Source organism: Quercus lobata, chromosome 3 (genome assembly GCF_001633185.2).
Source record: "Quercus lobata isolate SW786 chromosome 3, ValleyOak3.0 Primary Assembly, whole genome shotgun sequence".
Lineage (NCBI taxonomy): Eukaryota > Viridiplantae > Streptophyta > Magnoliopsida > Fagales > Fagaceae > Quercus > Quercus lobata.
In genome coordinates, this window is record NC_044906.1 from 8,555,418 (window position 1) to 8,575,123 (window position 19,706).

Consider the following 19,706-nt stretch of genomic DNA (forward strand, 5'->3'; position numbering starts at 1 on the left):
GAAAATAGTATCACCAGTGAGTCACACGTTCCTCGTACGATCAAACGGCACCTGCACAACGAAAAGGAAGAACCTAGCAGAGAGTACCGGTGTGGTACCGGCCAAACACCCTCCGAAGGTCAAGTTAGAACTATTCTCACTGCTCTAGAGTGCTAGAGAGGGTAAATTATGCGTACCGTGTTTTATAAGGGTGCTTGGGTTTTTATAGTAGTAGATGGTTGACCTCTCTTCCTTGGAGTAGAAGTCTTTTCCTTATAGGAGTCTTCTTGGGCGTATTTTACGGGATTCTTTCCATATAGGAGTCTTTAGGTTCCTTGAAACGCAGAGAGCAAGTTATTTTACTTATATACGTAAACGGGCAGTTCAATCAACTTGTAGACCCACGCCGTCAGTTTAGGATAACCCCGTCTGCCCAAGTTTACTCCCGTCTGCCTAATTACTCCAGTCAGTCTAATTTTACTTCCGTCAGCTTCAGGATGCCCGGTTACATGTGTGCTCTTCCTTTACTCCCCTGTCAGCCTTGAAGACATGCTGACGGTACAGTTCCCTCTCGTCAGCTTTGTCAAGCTTGCCCGTCACCCTTATCTAACTAGTTTTATCCTCATCACTTGCCCCCTACTCCATACCTCCGTCAGACTTTGTACTGACGGGTTGTGGAGTTTGTTTTACTGGGATATCGTTCGCGTGGATTTTGTGCATTTAATGCCTTGGACAGGTGGCTTGCTCCTATTGGCTTTGCATTCGATGAGACGTCGCTTCGTCTTTCGCGCCATTTTTTTCATATATAAACAGCACCTCCCCTCATTTTTCACTATTTCATTCTTGCTGATCTTGTGGAGAGGAAGATCGTCGCCCCCCTTTCGTCAGCTTTACTTCCGTCGGTTTATTTGGCGCTGTCTTTTAGAGTTGTCCAGAAAGCCTTCATACCGGTAAGTCTTCATTTTTCTTTCCTTCCTTCTTCTTTTCCCTTTGTTATTTTGCCTCATTAGTATGGTCGTCAGCCTAGGTACTTAGCTTAAACCCGTCACTTGTAGGTAGTCAGATGTCGAGTAACGCGTCTTGTGAGGAGTCGTCAGTCCGCGAAGGAGCGGGCTACGACGAAACCTTTGGCTCTGGAGATGAGTCAAACTTCTCCCTTCCGTCAGAGAGAGGGTCGTCAGCCCAATCTCCTGACGACGATGAGAGTTTTGCTGAGGGAGATGAGGATGAGGGAAGAGGGGATGGAAATGGCGAGGATGGAGTGGATGTTGACGGGGAGGACAGTGACGGGGATGAGAGATCCAGTGAAGGGACCTCAGAGGGTCCCGGAGATAATCGTCCCTTCATTCTTCCTGAGGATTGGGCCGTCAACAAATTTTCGCCTGGGATGAGTGACAAAGTTTTTAGGGAGTTACGGGTTCGTTATCAAATTCCAGACCACATTCCCCTCCGTCTCCCTACAGAGAATGAGAGGTGTTATTCCGGGAGGACAGCTGACGTTGGCATGTATGACGCCATGTTTGCTGCCGGTCTGAGATTACCGTTGACGACTCTACACCGTCAGCTTGCTGACTTCCTTGGAATATCCGTCACCCAGATCGCCCCAAACGCCTGGAGGACTTTTATAGGATCTGAAATCCTTTGGGGCAGTCTTAGCGGAGGACACCGTCAGCTCACTTTAGAAGAATTCTTTCATTGTTATAGGCCTCACCACATCGCCTCGTCTAAGGGGACGTATCATTTTAATGCCAGGGAGAAAGGGCTAAGGCTAGTGTCGGATATGCCAGACTCAAACAGGAACTGGAAGAGTCGGTATTTTTTTGTTGAGGGGACGGATTGGGTTTGCCGTCAGGAGGAGTGGGCGACGATGCCCCGTGGTTACTTTGACAATACTTGGGCCTTCGTCAGGGATTCAGGTTAATCCCGTCAGCTATGAGGCTCGTGTGTTTTCTGAGGCGATGCTAACAATACTTTTTATTTCTTTCAGCTTATACCCGCCCTCACATAACTGACGAGCAGGAGGAGTTTATCCAACGGATTCTGGAAATTCCTTTGGAAGAACGTAAGTGTAGGGATTTGATCACCCTTGACACCCTTCACTTATACTGTGGGGGTCCAGATCCGTCAGCGGAAGCTCGAAAGTTGGAAGAATTTGCACGCCGTCGTGAGTAGGCTTTAATTTATCCCGTCAGTTTTTTATTCTTCCGTTACCTACCTTAATGGTGTTCTTTGTGTTGTAGAAATGGACTCTGCGAAGCAAAGGATAAGGGCCGCCGCAGCCCGTCAGAAGGAGGAGAGAAAGAATAAGGAGGCGGCAGGGGAGGCCTCGTCAACTCCAAAGGTCGTCGCTAAGGCGACGAAGAGGAAGCCTGACGGTGATGACAGCCGTCCCTTAAAGAAAGCTGCCGTCACTCCAAGGGACGAACCACTGAAGGAGAAGTCCCTTCCCAAGCCTAGTCATGGTGCGGGCAAGGGGGTGATGACTTCTGCCGGTCCCGTCAGCGAGGGCCCCTGCCGTCTCCTGACCCACAAGGATTATGCCGTCGGGGAGGTTGGGTCCCTGATTAAACCGACGGATATTGAACCTTGTGACCAGGTGGGGACGGAGGAACTAGGGGCGTCAGCCCTTTTTGACCTTACCAGGGTATGTTTACTAAAATTTTGTTTGGGGAAGCTTTGCTTTGCTTTGGTATACTTTTCAACTGACGGATGTGTTTTCTTAGGCCTTGGTTCGTGTCAAGGCCCTTCAAGATCGTTGTGTGGCGAAGGAGGGGGTCGTCACTCGAGTCCGCAGTCACAATAAAAGCCTGATGAACCAGCAAGCTCAGTACAAGGATGCCGTCCGTACCCTCAACACGGAGCTGCAAGAAGTTAAGGAGAAGCTGACGGAGAGCGGTAGTCGGAGTGATAAACTCCAGGAAGAGGTGACGGCACTGAGCGAAAAGCTGCAGACGGCGGGGGCTGACGCGATCAGAGATTTCAAAGCGTCGCAGGCTTTCTTTGACTCGTGTGGCGAATATTATGGCACCGGGTTTGAAGACTGCCTTCAGCAAGTCGCGTCGGCCTACCCGGAGTTGGATTTATCCGGGATCACCATGGGTGATGGAGACGACAGCCTCCGTCAGTCTACTCCGAGGCGCGACGACAGCGTGGTCCTGGCCCAGCCTGCTGCTAATCCTGCTGCTTCTGATTCTCCTGCTGTGATTGTGGATGCTGACGGCAAGAATGCTGATGTTCCTGCCCCTTAGCTCTTATTTTGTATTTTGGCTATGTATAAAACAGTTGTAGTTGTAATTTTCAAACAATCTTTAAGTGTTCTCTTTGTTTCCCTTGGGCTTTTGTTTGTGTATAGTTGTGTTTAATTTCCGTAACTTTTATATCCCTTTGTTGATGGTGGCCTTAGACGAAATTTTGGTAATTATTCTCGTCTACTTGGATTACGTCAGCTATTTTGCACTGTTGGAAGCCCCCGTTGGCATGAATGCCGTGCCTAGGCCTTAAGCTCCGTCGGCTTGATGACCGTTGGTCTACAGCCCTTGCTACTGTTTTAAGGTCGTCAATCTCTTAAATCCGTCGTTTTGATGACTCATTATTGTATGTCTTGGTTTGAGGGCTATGTCCATACAATGATCGCTTCATCTAATGGTCGTCAGCCTTTTTAGCTTCTAGCTTCGATGTTTTTAACATCATTTTAGCTCGTCAGTTTCTTAGGACTTGATGTTTTTAACATCCCCCCTTTTTTTTTTTAGGACCTTGTCCCTATGATGATTGTTTCATCTTTTAGACCGTCGGCTTTTTAGAGATTTTTTGGACCGTCGGCCTTACCTTTGATGTTTTTGACACCTTTTTGGCCCGTCAGCTTTTTAAGCCTTGATGTATTTTAACATCTTTCATGGCCCGTCAGCCTTAGCCTTGATGTCTTTGACATCTTTCCTGGTCCGTCAGCCTTTTAAGCCTTGATGTATTTGACATCTTTCATGGCCCGTCGGCTTTTTAAGCCTTGATGTATTTTAACATCTTTCATGGCCCGTCGGCTTTTTAAGCCTTGATGTATTTTAACATCTTTTATGGCCCGTCAGCCTTTTAAGCCTTGATGTATTTTAACATCTTTTATGGCCCGTCAGCCTTTTAAGCCTTGATGTCTTTGACATCTTTCTTGGTCCGTCAGCCTTTTAAGATTTCCTGGACCGTCGGCCTTTGCCTTGATGTCTTTGACATTTTTTTGGTCCACATGTTATGGACTTAGTGGTTTTGGTTGCGGACTTACTAGATCGTAGAAAAAATACACTAGTAATTTCTGAAAAAACTCCTCTTATTGCCATGCATTCAAAAAGTAATTAAAAGTAAATCCTGCCCCTTGGGCTAAAAAGAAGAATTATTGCAAAAAATTAAAGTAAATGATAGTTCTGAGGAGTGAGACTAAAGTCTTGCCGGAATGTAAAATAAAATAAGAAAAAGTTCAACTTCGTGCCGTCGCTCCTACTGGTAGTATTTTCGTAAGTGCTCGGTGTTCCATGGGTGCGGCAGTTTCCTTCCTTCCAACGTCTCTAGATGGTACGTGCCTTTCCTTTGCCATGACGTGACTCTGTAGGGTCCTTCCCAATTGGGGCCGAGTTTCCCTTGGGTAGGGTCCCTAGCGGCTCCCATGACCTTTCTAAGAACAAGGTCTCCAACCTGGAAGTCCCTGTGTCGAACCCGGGAGTTGTAATGTTTAGCCATACGGTCCTGGGACCGAGCGAGCCTTTGTTCTGCTATTGCCCTGATTTCATCTATCAGGTCCAACTGTAGTCGCATAGCTTCGTCATTTTTGTTCCCGTCGTGGTTGTGCACCCTGTAGCTTGCGAGCCCAACTTCTGCTGGAATGACTGCTTCGCCTCCGTACGTCAGCCGGAATGGTGTTTCTCCTGTGGGTGTTCTTGCTGTCGTCCTGTAAGCCTATAACACGCTTGGCAATTCATCGGGCCATATACCCTTTGCCCCCTCGAGCCGAGTCTTGATAATCTTGAGCAAGGATCGGTTCGTTACTTCGACTTGGCCATTAGCTTGAGGGTGGGCGGGGGAGGAATAGTGGTTCTTTATTCCTAGTTGCGAGCAGAAATCTCGAAATGAGTCGTTGTCGAATTGCCGTCCGTTGTCCGAGACGAAGACTCTAGGAATGCCAAACCTGCATATGATGCATCTCCAAACAAAGCTTCGTACGTTTTTCTCCGTAATTGTGGCCAAAGCTTCGGCTTCTACCCATTTTGTGAAATAGTCGATGCCTACCACCAGAAACTTTAGCTGTCGTGCTGCTGTAGGGAAGGGTCCCATAATATCTAAGCCCCACTGTGCGAACGGCCACGGGGCCGTCATTGGGGTCAGCTCTTCGGTTGGTTGCCTAATAATGTTGCTGAACCTTTGGCACTTGTCACAGGCCCTGACATAGGCTTCGGCGTCCTTCTGCATGGTGGGCCAAAAGTACCCTGCTCGCACCAGCTTGTGTACCAACGATCTGGACCCTGAGTGGTTTCCGCAGATTCCTTCATGTACCTCTCTCATGACGTAGTCTGCCTCTTCCGTACCCAAGCATCTTAAATATGGTCGGGAGAAACCTCTTTTGTAAAGGACGTCTTTTATTAGGACGAACCTCGCCACCTGGACCTTAAGTCTCCTTGCTGCTTCCTTCTCGTCTGGTAAGACCCCGTTTTTCAAGTATGAAACTAACGGCGTCGCCCAGCTTCTGTCGGAGCATATTTCCTGCATGTTGCTGAGGTTTATTAGTGGAGAAAGCTGTATGAAGGAGAGTACATTACCAGGGATGACCATTTGTTCTGCTGAGGCGGCTTTCGCAAGGCGGTCGGCTCGCTCGTTTTCTTCTCTAGGAATTTGGACGACTTTAGCTTCTAGGTCATCCACTCTCGCCTTTACTTCACCAAGGTACTTCTTCATCTTTTCGCCCTTGCACTCATAGTCTCCATTTATTTGGTTAGTGATGACCTGTGAATCGCAATAGATGACTACCCTCGCGGCTCCTGCCGCTTTGGCAAGGTCGAGCCCTGCTATCAGAGCCTCATACTCTGATTCATTGTTAGTGGCAGGGAAATCAAGACGGACCATACATTCAATGGTGTCTCCTTCGGGCGATAATAGCACAATGCCGGCCCCTGCGGCTTGTCTGTTAGATGACCCGTCCGTATATATGCTCCATTGAGGGGACTCTACTGCCCCCTTGTCTTCATCATGAGTGAACTCAGCTATAAAGTCGGCGATGACCTGTCCTTTGATGGCAGTCCGTGGGCGGTATTGAATATCAAATTCGCTCAGTTCTATGGCCCATAGTGCCAATCGTCCCGCGGCCTCGGGACTGCTCATTGCTCGCCTTAAAGGCTTGTCAGTCAGGACGTTCACCGTATGGGCTTGGAAGTATGGTTTGAGTTTGCGGGCTGCCGTAACCAATGCAAAGGCAAGTTTTTCCATGGGCGGGTATCTTTCTTCGGCCCCATGAAGCGCGCGGCTTGCGTAGTACACGGGCTTTTGCACTTTCTCTTCTTCTCTGATTAAGGCCGCGCTAACTGCTGCGGGGGAGACGGCTAGATAGAGAAAAAGCTCCTCTCCTGGCTGCGACGGGCTTAGTAATGGTGGGGAGGAGAGGTAAGCCTTCAATTCTTCGAAAGCTTGTTGGCATTCGTCAGTCCACTCGAAGGATTTCTTCAATGTTCGGAAGAAGGGTAAACACTTGTCCGTGGCCCTTGACACGAACCTGTTTAGTGCTGCTATCTTTCCGTTGAGGCTTTGCACCTCCTTCACATTTCTTGGTGGTGCCATATCCAGGATGGCCTGGATCTTGTCCGATTTGCTTCGATGCCCCTCTGAGACACCATGAATCCTAAGAATTTTCCTGCCGTTACCCCAAAGGCACACTTTCCTGGATTGAGCTTCATATTGTAGGAGCGAAGTGTGTCGAATGTTTCTTTGAGATCTCCCAGATGATCTTCCTCCCTTCGGCTCTTCACCAACATATCGTCCACATAGACTTGGACATTCCTCCCAATCTGCTGCGCGAACATTTTGTTCATGAGTCTCTGGTACGTTGCGCCTGCGTTTTTTAGGCCGAAGGGCATCACCTTGTAACAGAAGAGGCCTTGGCTGGTTACGAACGACGTTTTCTCTTGGTCGGCTTCATGCATTCGGATTTGGTTGTACCCCGAGAAGGCGTCCATAAAGCTCAGCAGCTGGTGTTGAGCCGTGGAGTCTACTAGGATATCGACCCTCGGGAGGGGGTAGCTATCCTTGGGGCAGGCCTTATTGAGATCGGTGAAGTCCACGCACATCCGCCATTTCCCGCTTGCCTTCTTGACCATCACCACATTTGCTAACCAGTCGGGATAGTATACTTCTCTAATAAAACTTGCTTCCCGTAGCTTTCTGACTTCTTCTGCTATGGCTCGGTCTCGCTCGGGGGCAAACACTCTCTTCTTCTGTCTGATAGGTGGAAAGGCAGGCGATACGTTCAACCTATGCACCATGACTGAAGGATCTATTCCCGGCATATCTTCATGATCCCACGCGAATACGTCCTGATTGCGTCTGAGGAAGGTTATGAGCTCCTGACGGATCGTGGTGTTAGCGAGCGTTCCGATTTTGGTCGTTCGACTAGGATCGGAATTGTCAAGGGGTATCTCTTCCAACTTCTCGACCGGCTCTGTTACCGTCCGGCGCTCTTCTATGCTTAAAGCCTGAACCTGATCCTCCATTTCCATCATGGCTATGTAGCATTCGCGTGCGGCCATCTGACTCCCGCGCAGCTCGCCTACTCCGTAATCAGTCGGGAACTTGATCATTAGGTGATAGGTGGAAGTTACTGCCTTCCATGAGTTGAGCGTGGGTCGCCCGAGGATAGCGTTGTAGGCTGATGAGCAATCGACCACCAAGAATGTCACGTCCCTGGCTATTTGCTGAGGGTAATCGCCTACAATGACGGATAATGTGACTGCGCCTAATGGGAATACCCGGCTCCCGCCGAAGCCAACAAGCGGGGCGTTGGTTGGGATCAACCGCTCTCTGTCGATCCTCATCTGCTGGAACGCTGTATAGTATAGAATATCCGCTGAACTGCCATTGTCGACCAGCACCCGGTGCATGTTGTAGTCCCCCACACGCAGGCTGACGACGAGCGCATCGTCATGTGGATGGTGAAGGCGTCGCGCGTCTTCCTCTGAGAATCCGATTATGGGACCTTCTCTCCGTGCTATTTTTGGCACGACTCCCGTCAGCTGAACATTTTGTACCATCCGAAGATAGGTCTTGCGGGCTTTCTTGGATGACCCGGCGGCAGCCGTTCCCCCTACGATCATCCTGATATCCCCGATCGGAGGCCTCGGTCGCTCATTGTCCCGTCGGGGGTGCTGGTCTTGTGCGGGGGGATCCGCTCTCTCCTTGCTAACGAATCTTTGCAGCTTTCCTTGTCTGATGAGGGCCTCAATCTGCTGCTTGAGGTCATAGCAATCAGCCGTGTCGTGGCCGTGGTCGCGGTGGAAACGGCAATACTTATCCCTGGAACGTTTGTTGGGGTCGCTCTTCAGTTTTCCTGGGAACGTCAGAGCCTCTTCGTCCTTGATTTGCATAAGGACTTGATCCACCGGGGCTGTTAGCGGAGTGAAGCTCGTGAATCTTCCCCCCATTGGTCTAGGGCGTCTTTCTTCCCTCCGGTCTCCTGTTCTTGTCTTCTTGCGGCCTTGGTCCTGCCGATTGTCTTCCTGTCGTTCTCTTTTCCTGGGCTTCTCTTCCCGAGCTAGTAGGGCATCTTCAGCGTTCATATACTTCGTGGCGCGGTAAAGAACTTCCGACATGGTCTTAGGGTCGTTTTTGTATAGGGAAAACAAAAACTTTCCCTTCTTCAAGCCATTCGTGAATGCCGCAACAAGGATCTTATCGTCGGCTTCGTCGACTGAGAGTGCCTCTTTGTTGAAGCGGGAGATGTAAGCCCTTAAAGTTTCATCTTCTCGCTGTTTCATGCTCATCAAGCACGCTGTAGACTTCTTGTATCGATGGCCTCCAATGAAGTGTGCGGTAAACTGAGCGCTGAGCTCTTTGAAGGTGCCGATGGAGTTTGGTGCCAGTCGGCTGAACCAAATTCTCGCTGCGCCCTTCAATGTTGTGGGGAAGGCCCTACACATGATGGCGTCCGCTACTCCTTGAAGGTGCATTAGGGTCTTGAAGGTCTCCAGGTGGTCCAGCGGGTCCTTGACCCCGTCATAACTGTCTATTTGTGGCATGCGGAATTTGCTTGGTAAAGGGTAGGAGTTGACGGTGGCGGTGAACGGCGAGTCAGTTCGGTTGACAAGGTCGTCCAGGTCGCTTGATACTCGTCCCTTGAGAGCATTCATCATAACCTCCATTTGTTCCTTCATGGCCTGCATCTCCGCGATAACAAGTGGCGGAGCAATCTCTGCGAGGGAGGGGATGCTCGTGTTCTGCCGTTCTGGTTTGCTCGGGGCGTTGCTGGCCTGGGGGCCTTCCTGATTTCTCCTGTCGGCGCTAGTTCCCTCTTGCTCTGCTCCTTGGTTGTTGGGGGCTGCATTCTTCTGTCTCAGTTGCTCTTCTAGGTCGTGATTTTGTTTGGTGAGGCGCTCTACGGCAGCGGCGAGTGTCCTCACCTGTCTTTCAAGAGCAGTCGTAGGGGCTTCTTCTTCTTGAGCGTCGTTGGTTGTCGCCATTGAGCGAGTGAGTACCATGTAACTCTTTTGTCTAGGAAGCGAGAACGCGCTACGTTTCCCACAGACGGCGCCAACTGATGAAGCTGAAAATAGTATCACCAGTGAGTCACACGTTCCTCGTACGATCAAACGGCACCTGCACAACGAAAAGGAAGAACCTAGCAGAGAGTACCGGTGTGGTACCGGCCAAACACCCTCCGAAGGTCAAGTTAGAACTATTCTCACTGCTCTAGAGTGCTAGAGAGGGTAAATTATGCGTACCGTGTTTTATAAGGGTGCTTGGGTTTTTATAGTAGTAGATGGTTGACCTCTCTTCCTTGGAGTAGAAGTCTTTTCCTTATAGGAGTCTTCTTGGGCGTATTTTACGGGATTCTTTCCATATAGGAGTCTTTAGGTTCCTTGAAACGCGGAGAGCAAGTTATTTTACTTATATATGTAAACGGGCAGTTCAATCAACTTGTAGACCCACGCCGTCAGTTTAGGATAACCCCGTCTGCCCAAGTTTACTCCCGTCTGCCTAATTACTCCTGTCAGTCTAATTTTACTTCCGTCAGCTTCAGGATGCCCGGTTACATGTGTGCTCTTCCTTTACTCCCCTGTCAGCCTTGAAGACTTGCTGACGGTACAGTTCCCTCTCGTCAGCTTTGTCAAGCTTGCCCGTCACCCTTATCTAACTAGTTTTATCCTCATCAGCTTGGTCCTCAGGAATGGCTCTCTCTCTCACCAAAGCTTCCATCTTCTCCAAGCTCCATGTCCGTACTACCCACTACTCTCTCATCAAACCCATGCCCACCACCATCTCTCGCTCATTCTTTTTCAACTTCTTCAAAAGCAACAACAATGAAAAGCCACTGGAAAACCAAGATGACTAAAAAAGAACTTTCAAAACCAAAAGGCAGAGAGCTTACTGAGGAGGAAGAAGAAGAGCTGAGAGCCATGGAAGTTGTAGTAGAAGAGCAGGAAGAATTTGGGCTAGAATGTGTTAAAGTTAGAGAAATGATGAAGGAAACATTAGTACTTATGGATGAATACATAGAGGGGATAGATGAAGTACAACGCAATGTTGAAAAGGCTGTGGAATGGCTTCGAGCATTTCATGATGATGGGTTTAAGCAGGTAGCCCATAGAGGAAGAAACAACATGTTAGAGACACTAAAAAGTTTCAAGCTTTTTTCATTATTTTCATATGGGTCTACTGTCACTTTGATTAGTGTGTCACTCTATGGGGTGATGAAAAAAGTTGTGAAATTTTGTGTGTGTTACTCTATATGTTTTATTTTGGGGGGTTTTGATGGTTGGCTAATAACTTAGTTTGGAATATAAATGTGGAACCTACTTAGATGCATGTGTTATGTGTAGTCTAATCTTTTGATGAGACCACGCCTTATAAAGCGGAGGTCGTTAATTTGAATTGTTGGATTTTAGAATCTTTTGTTTAACGGAGTTTATTTAGATGATGTTGTATTGTTGGAATGGTTATGATCTAGGTTCTTATGATGCTTATTAGTACTTACTGAATAACATATGGCTTGGTATTGTTTGAGCTTGAAAATTTTATGTGGATTGATTTAGTTCTTAGTTTGAACTCATACTCAAAATAAGGGTTTTTTTGTAACTCTTTTCATGACATAATTGTTGCAATTTAAAAATGATGTTATTAGAGGGTTCATACAAAAGTGACATTGCCTCAATCACAACTAGCTAGCTGGTAAGTTGTGAGAATGGTTGTGCAATTTTTTATCTCTAGGGTAACTCTTTGATGGTTGGCTTGGAATATAAACATCGGACACATTTAACTACATGGCTAGTACAATCTATTGACAACCACACCTCATGAAAGGGAGGTCCCTTTGACTGGTTTGAATGAATGTTTGGGATTTTAAAATGATGTGTTTAAACTCTACTGGAGTTTTATTTAGATGTTGTTGCTTTATTGGAATGGCTATAATCAAAATTCTTGTAATGCTTATAAGTTCTTAGTAGATGACATATTGCTTAAAATTGTTTGAATTTGAATACTCTATGTAGGGTGGCTTGATTCTTGTTACGAAATCAAATATGAAATCATGGCACTTTGAGTTGAGTTCAATATGGTATGTCTTTGTTACCTCACTCTCACCCTTGGCAAATGTACATCTGAGATAATTCCATGAAATTGTTTCAAACACATAATTTCTCACCAAAAAATGCTTTAGTTCAAGTGTTCAACTCTCATTACTAACATCAAGCTTCTTTGGGGTGACACTCAAGTTTTCAAAATGGTCTAGACACGCGCGCACACACACACACCTTTTTTAAAATGGTATATAGTTTGTAAGATCAAGATGAGAAGTTGGACTTTGGAGAAGGAGCCCTACAGCAAAAGAAGAAAAAGAAATAGGAAGGCGAAGCTGGTCAGTAATTAAAGGAATTGAACAAAAGCTCAAAGCCCTTGGTAGGACTGGAAAGGATTCTAAAGTTAGTGGAGTTAAGTGCCTTGGAAATCTAATGTTTCCTAAAACTGAGGGTGGCTTGGATGTGGTGAACTTAGATAATTGGAATAAGGCTGCTGTCTTGAGGCGTTTCTGATATCTGTTTGTTAAGAGCAGTTCACTTTTGTTAGTTTGGGTTAATAAGTTTTGATCAAAGAGAGGATTGTATGGGTTGTTCCCATCCCTTAGTCCTGTTCCTGGAATTGGAGGCAAATCCTTCAATTGAGAGTGGTGGAAGGGCGTAAGATTCATTTCAAATTAGGATTGGGTGACTCTATATTTCTATGGCATGACTCTTGGCATCCATTAGGGCCCATGTTTGAGAAGTTTGGGCCGAGGGCGTTATATGATTTAGCCAGTGGTATTAAAAGCTTCAGAGTTAATATAGAGTGGCTCATGGAAGCTACTCCTCGCAAAATATAATGCTCTCATTAAAATACAGAATTGCTGGCTCATTCTTAATCTGGTTGAAGCTGACGACCTGTGTATTCCTTTCAATAATGGTATTTAATCATGGGTCATGGAAGGATACTTGGGAGATGATAAGAGTAAAGAAGCCTTAGTCTGTATGGTGGAAAGTAGAGTGGTTCAAAAGAGAAGTTCATAAGTTTTCTTTTATTTGCTAATCAACAATCAGAAACAGGCTTGCTACTTAGGATAGATTGTTATCTTGGGGTTGGACTGGAGACTTCCTCATCCATTCTCGCATAAGCATAAGCAAGATTGAGGATAGGAGTCACCTCTTTTTTGAGTGCAGGTGCTGCTTCGCTAGTCAAGTGTGGAGGGAGATTTCAGGTGATTGCCTGACTGATGCTTTTTATCAATGGTTTAGGGTGGGGTGTTGGACTGGATTATTAGACATATTTTTGTAAAGGGTGAAAATTTCAGGGTTATTCTCAGTTGTTTAGCTTGGAATGCCTCTGTCTGTTATCTTTGGTTGGACAAGAATGCTATAATGTTTGGCAAAAATGCAAGGAAGCACTGATATATATACCTGATTAAAAAGGCTGACGATTAAGTTGGCTAGCTACTTTGCTAGCTCAAAGAAAGCCCCTTCTGCTTTTGAGTAGAAAATTATTCATGAGGGGCTTAGTTTATTTTTTTATTTTATTTTTTTGGAATAGAAACATTTCAGAACAGTAATTAAATTCACAAGGCTACATCTTTTCATAAGGCATTTCACAACCTCAAAGGCAGGCTAGATATAGATAAAATACTAGCAGTGTTTGGCAAAATTGACCACTTTGCAAGCTCATGAGCTGCACTGTTTGCAGCTTTTCTTGTCCACTAAAAGTACAAAGTTCAAACTCCGATTTTAGCTCTTTGATATCCTCAATATTTGGTGCAATCTCCCATCCAGGTTCATGGTTTAGTTTTGTCAACGCATCCATGCGATGTTTCGATTCTCCTGCATTAATTACCTGCTTATAACCTTCCTGCTTTGCAATGAGGACTGTAATCCTCACTGCCTTTGCCTAAGCAACTTCAGGCATCCTAGACTCTCTCTCTCTCTCTCTCTCTCTCTATATATATATATATATATATTCTTTTGGTGGATTTTTATCTCTTTATTGCACCTCTAATTTAGGTTGATGAATTTTTATGTTTAACTCTACTTTGGATTGATACGATTTGGTTGTATTTTAATTTGTTATCTTTTTTATTTTATTTTCTTTGATTATTAGATGTTATCCTATGACATTATATAATGATATAATGTTATTTTATTACGTAGTATGACTTGAATAATTTAATTTTTACAACTATATATTTTCTTTTGAATATTCTTCTACTCATATTCTTTTATATAATTTTGCAATTCTCTCACATTCTCTCTCTTGTGGTGTGTTTTTCGAGTTCCTTATCACATGTACTTTCTCTTCCTCTTATCGTTTTGGTTTGAATTAATTCTTAGATATTTTGAAAATGAGAATTTGAGTTTATATTAAAATACAATTTACATGACTATGCAATTGAATGTATCTATCATTTATTTGAGTAATATCAATTGTAAATTTGTGGTGAAGTTTTATTATTATGATAATCTCTTTAAAAGAATGAGAAATTTAAATAATTAATTTAAAACATAAAAAAGTTTTAGTTGTAGGGAAAAAAAAACATAACACACTCTACAAAAGTTTGAAGAATATAGATCACTTGAAAAAAGAATAATATCAAACAAACACACCTAAATTTTTTCCCCAAAAAAAAAAATTAAAATAATATAATAATATATTTGTAGAGATAGAGAGATGGAAAATAATTTTAGATAGGTCAATCTCTAGGGAGAACAAATTATCTCTAGTACATTTTAGAGAATAAATCATACATTATATACACTAACAAAATTTGCATTTGTTTATTATGCTACAAATTTTGACAATAATACTTGTGTTGGGGAGCAAAAAATACAATACCAAAACGTATTAACCCAAATAGAGTTATAAAAAAAAACACAATGATATCAATCTAAAGTATATATGCAAGAAAGAAAAAATCAAGAGAAAAAAAATAATTTTTTACAAGAGAATGTGAGAGATAATAACAAATTTATTGAAAATTAGATTCAGAAGAAAAAGAGTCAAAAGATATAGTCATACTCATGCTATGTAATAGAATATAACTATATTTGTATATACTTTATTTATAATGCAATAGGATAATTTATGATTTATTCTCTAGAAACCTAGTCATTACGAGGGAGCACGCAATGAGAAATGCAAGATGGACTAGACCAGAGCAAAGAGTCATCAAGATAAATTGTGATGCTGCAGTCAATCAAAACAAGTCTTATGTGGCTATTGTGGCGAGAGAGTGGAGAGGGACATTGGTTTTTCCTATGTCCAAAAGGGTGGAAATCATTATCCCACTTCAAGCCGAAGCTGAAGCCATCAATTGGGCAACTCAACAAGACTTGAAGTTGGACGCTTACTCTTTTATTGTGGAAAGTGATGCCAAAGTTTGTGTGGAGGCTTCTCAGAAGCAAAACAGAGATGATACAATTAGGCTAGCGCATCTCTCACAAAATATAAATTTTAACTAGGTTCCAAGAGAAGCAAATAATGCGGCCCACTACTTAGCAACCTGGTCTTTATCAAACATGCTGGCGGGTTCTTTTGTTTTGGGCTCTACCCCTCAAGTGTTCTCTGATGTAGTTATAGATGAGCATGTTTAATTGGATATTTAGTGTAGTTTGTATAGTTTCTGCTTCAACAAAATCTTCTTGATTTTCATCCAAAAAAAAAAGAGTAACGAGTATTGTTTTATTAACATTAGAGTTTGTTATTTGCTATTATTTTGTTATTTGCTATTGTTGTTATTATCTTAACGTTAGAGATTGTTTTTACGTTTTAGTTGTTAAGAGTCCTAATAAATTGGGTAGTTGAGTCATTGTAGCTCACCTTATGGGCAGTTCCTTGTTTTTAGATTGTAAACTACGTGGGAGTCCTAAATTTTTTATATATGTATACGACTATTACACATTAGTATATTACTGAGCTTCAGCTAGCCGAGCCAAAGAAGAAAAAAATATGATTCTCTCCCATATGAAATCATCCTCCATATACTCTCACTGCTTCCACTGGATTGTGTGTTCAGATTGAAGTGCGTGTGCAAAGCATGGTCTGTGTTAATCAGTGAATTTGGAACTTTACACTTAAAGCGCTTAAGGGAAACATCTCATGGGATCATCTGCTTGCACACCCATCGTAATTCTCGTGATTGCAAGATTTCCTTTGAAATACGTTCTTTACAAGTAGGAGGTGGCTTTAAGACTTTATTGGAAAAAGACTTATATACATCTAACATCTATCCACAGTTCCGGAGAATAGGCCATGTATATTCCTTGGATGGTTTGATCTGCTTGAGCGATGGCCAAGGTTTTGATGTATTTAATCCCACCACAGGAGAGTTTGTTAGTCTCCAAGTACGATATAATGATTGTACTTTTTCAGATTCGCAAAGGAGGTCTATTATAGTATTTGGATTTGGATATTTTCCTCTAACAAAGCAATACAATGTTTTGAGCATCTATTCTGAATTCATGGCTGCAATAATAACCGTGGGTCATTCAAATTCATCGTGGAGGATTATCTTTATCGACATCCCAACGTCCTACCATTTTTCTAATAATAACGAAACATTCTGTATTAATGGCAATCTATACTGGTTAGATTATCATCACATTGCAGCATTTAATGTCAGTGATGAAACATTCCAAGAAATCAGTCTACCTCCACAAGTTGACACGCACGACCTTTCGAAGATTTTGTATTTGGCAGAACATGAAGAAGGGAGGTTGTGTTTAGTTGACTTCGTCCAACGCAATGAGGAATATTATTTGGATTTAGATATATATATATATATATGCTGGAGAATCATCAATGGGAATTTCGATTTAGAGTCTTTTTTGAGGATTTCCAACAATATGGTGTTTATGACTCATATCCAAAATGTGTATCATGCCTCAAGATAGGGAAAATACTAGTATATTCACACACAGCAAAAAAAATGGTATTTATATGATATCAAAAGCAAAGCTCTTGAATTTGTTGATCTCAAAAGCTCTTCTCTTGATATTATAGATGTTAGTCTTTTTGAGGAAAAGTTCACCCCTATATGTAGGAGCTAAGCATGTATACATCCTCTCAAGTCCCCAAAACCAAACTATTTTGTCATTCAATATTTATATATAAAACAATAAGGTAGAATACCCACTGTGAGAAAATGAATCCATGGGTCCGTTTGGATACAGCTGAAAACTGAAAACTGAAAACTGAAAAACACTGTAGCGAAATAATTTTTAAATGTGTGAATAGTATCGTGGGACCCATTTTTAATGAAAAAGTTGCTGAAAAGTGAAATTTGTGGGTCCGTGAACAGTATACGATGTGCTGTGATTGGTCCAAAAAAATTTGAAAAGTCAAAGTTTGCGGCTATTGTTCATTAAACAGTACATGAACAGTAGCCGCAACACCCAAAACGCTCCAAAACGCGTGAAAAAAAAAAAAAAAAAAAAAAAAAAAAAAAAAAAAGCAGACAAAACGCAAACGCAATTTTTTTCAGCCGAATCCAAACGCTCTCCATATTTGCTTCCCCCAATATTTCAGTAAATTGTGCTGAATAATCATGATAGAAAATAATTTTTATTTATTTATTTATTTGTTTATTATTTTTGGGTGTGCTTATGGTCTCAAAAAAGTAACACTCGAAAAGAATCTTTGTAGTTTCAAAACAATTTGAGACATGCTCTTTTCGAGATTACAAGATGAGAGATAGAAAATTAAGAATATTTCAATCTGGTACAAATAAGTAAAAGGCATTGGTTTTCCCATTATTTTATATGAAATCAAAATGTCTTGATTTGGTTTTCAATTATATCAAAGTGAATACCAAATATATATATTGATAAATGAAAGCGAATTATACTTTCTGACATAAACAAGAAGTCCTCTTGTATTCTTTTTATCTTTATTCTTTGTTGCTAATTTGATATTTTAGCACAAGAAGGGTGGGGGATTTTATCCTCTCATATTCAAGAACAGCTCCTAATGGTGAACTAAAAGTTAATTTAGTATAATAAAAAAAAAATCCATAGTTTTTTCATTGGGACACATAAAACTTAAAACCTCATACTTTTAAATGAGACACCTTAAAACCACATATTTTTATAAATGTGCATCTCATGTGTGAGGGTCGAGTTTGTTTAAGTATATTTATTGAAGTCTAAGGTTTAAAACATCCCATTTTAGAAATATATGATTTTTTTTTTTTGAGAAAATAAAAATATAAGATTAAATGTATACCAATGATAAACTATATATATATATATATATATATTATCCATAAGATTAATTTGTGACTTATGAAACAACCAATTCCACTGCTGATATAAATACCATTCATCATTCAGCAATAAATCAATCAATAAGGTGTAGATTTTTTTTTTTTTTTTTTTTTTTATACAAGATAGAAATTCTACTCTAACCTAATCTAAGTGTATATGTGTGTAAAAACTCCCTCCTGGAGACTTGAACCTCGACCCTTACCCCCCATACCCCACAAGCACTTATACTTGTGGAGTGACCATCGCACCAAGGGTGTGCGGTGGTAATAAGGTGTGGTGGTAATAAGGTGTAGATATATACTAGAATAACTACAACATCTTTTCTTTCTTTTATTAAGTCAACAATATGTCTTTTCTTTTAATAAAACTCCTCGAGGAATTGTGAGTCTTATTTCATTATATTTGGTTTAGTGTTTCCGTTTAATAAAATTTATCTTTTTATCTTTCCTTCTTTCTCAAGTTAGATAAGGATTTCTTCTTAATAAATTTCGTCTATATTTTATGATTCTTTTTTTAAAATGAAAATAACTCTATTAAAAAAAAAATACTTACCTAATCACAAAGAAAAAAAATCCTTGACAATATAAGATCTTTTCTTCCCTCCCTATATGTATATGTAGCTTCTCTTCTTGTAGACAAGTCCAAAACCTAAACCCTAATAAGAAAAACAAAGAAAACCCTTTTGACACTTCAATGGCGCTAGCTTCCTTCTCCTCTAAGCTCCATGTCCTCCAAAATAGCTCCTATGCTCGCACTATGGCCATGCCCACCACTTGATTAATCTTGAACTCTTTCTCCATCACCACCACCACTACTACCACCACAAGTGAGGTCTCCAATATAAACAAAGATGAAAAACACATTGTACATGACCAAACTTCCATAGAATTATTATGAAATCATCCCAGTAGATAATAATACATAATTAGATACTGTAGAGACAATGTTGGACCCAAAAAAAAAAGAAAAAAGAAAAAAAAACCTGTTTGAAGATGCAAAGTAGGCTGATGTGTAGATGTTGTAAAAAGAAAGTAATTAATGATGATTTGAAAGATACCATGAGAGTAGTAATTAATGACGATTTGAAGGTAAATTGATGTATTTGAAAAGAGAGTAAAAAGAAAGTAATTAATGATGATTTGAAAGAAACCACATTTCTTTCTATCCACTATTTACCAATAAATTTTTTTTATCTTAAAAAGAGACCGCAAATTTGTATTTATGTAAAATTATAAATTTGTGCATGATTATATTCTTTTAAGGTCAGTGTTTTTACCAACTTTATTTGAAACTTTTCAACAAGATTGGCTGCATACAGTTTGAGGGGAAAATATGTACTTATTTTTTTTGTTGAATATCATTCAAATAATATTTATTTAATTTTCTATATTATAATTTTTTTAATTGAAACCATTTATCATATTTTTTGAAGTACAAAATTACTAGTTAATATTTTTTTTTGGGGGAAACCAATTAATATTTTATATTTAAGTTTTGTTAACATCTACTTTTCAATTGATAATATAATTAAGGTCACCGTTCATAGATTATTAAAAAATTATTTTAGGATGTCATTTTCATTTTTTTTTCTCCATAATTATAGCCTTTTTCTCTAATCTTTAATGTGGCATTAGAGAATGTTTCAATTTTCTTTTCAAAAAGTGAACCACATGACAGAATTTCCTACTATATTGATTGATTGAATATGTCTTTAAA

General features: G+C 41.5%; 2 protein-coding genes and 1 long non-coding RNA gene across 3 annotated transcripts; all 3 read left to right on the forward strand.

Moving 5' to 3' along the window:
• Positions 1–1,042: 1,042 nt before the first annotated feature.
• Positions 1,043–3,718, forward strand: LOC115980238. The gene is made up of 4 exons (XM_031102515.1): positions 1,043–1,895; positions 1,967–2,143; positions 2,220–2,623; positions 2,703–3,718. The coding sequence occupies exons 1-4, from the start codon at positions 1,043–1,045 to the stop codon at positions 3,225–3,227; spliced, it is 1,959 nt and encodes a 652-aa protein (XP_030958375.1). The 3' UTR covers positions 3,228–3,718.
• A 6,408-nt stretch (positions 3,719–10,126) lies between these two features.
• On the forward strand, positions 10,127–15,448 carry LOC115979614. Its single transcript, XR_004089114.1, has 2 exons — positions 10,127–11,767; positions 14,828–15,448. It is a non-coding gene; the product is annotated as an uncharacterized LOC115979614 (long non-coding RNA).
• Positions 15,449–15,549: 101 nt separating this feature from the next.
• Positions 15,550–17,270, forward strand: LOC115980239 (F-box protein At2g07140-like). The gene is made up of 3 exons (XM_031102516.1): positions 15,550–15,609; positions 15,654–16,343; positions 17,196–17,270. Exons 1-3 carry the CDS (start codon positions 15,550–15,552, stop codon positions 17,268–17,270), a joined length of 825 nt encoding a protein of 274 aa, XP_030958376.1.
• The last annotated feature ends 2,436 nt before the right edge of the window (positions 17,271–19,706 follow it).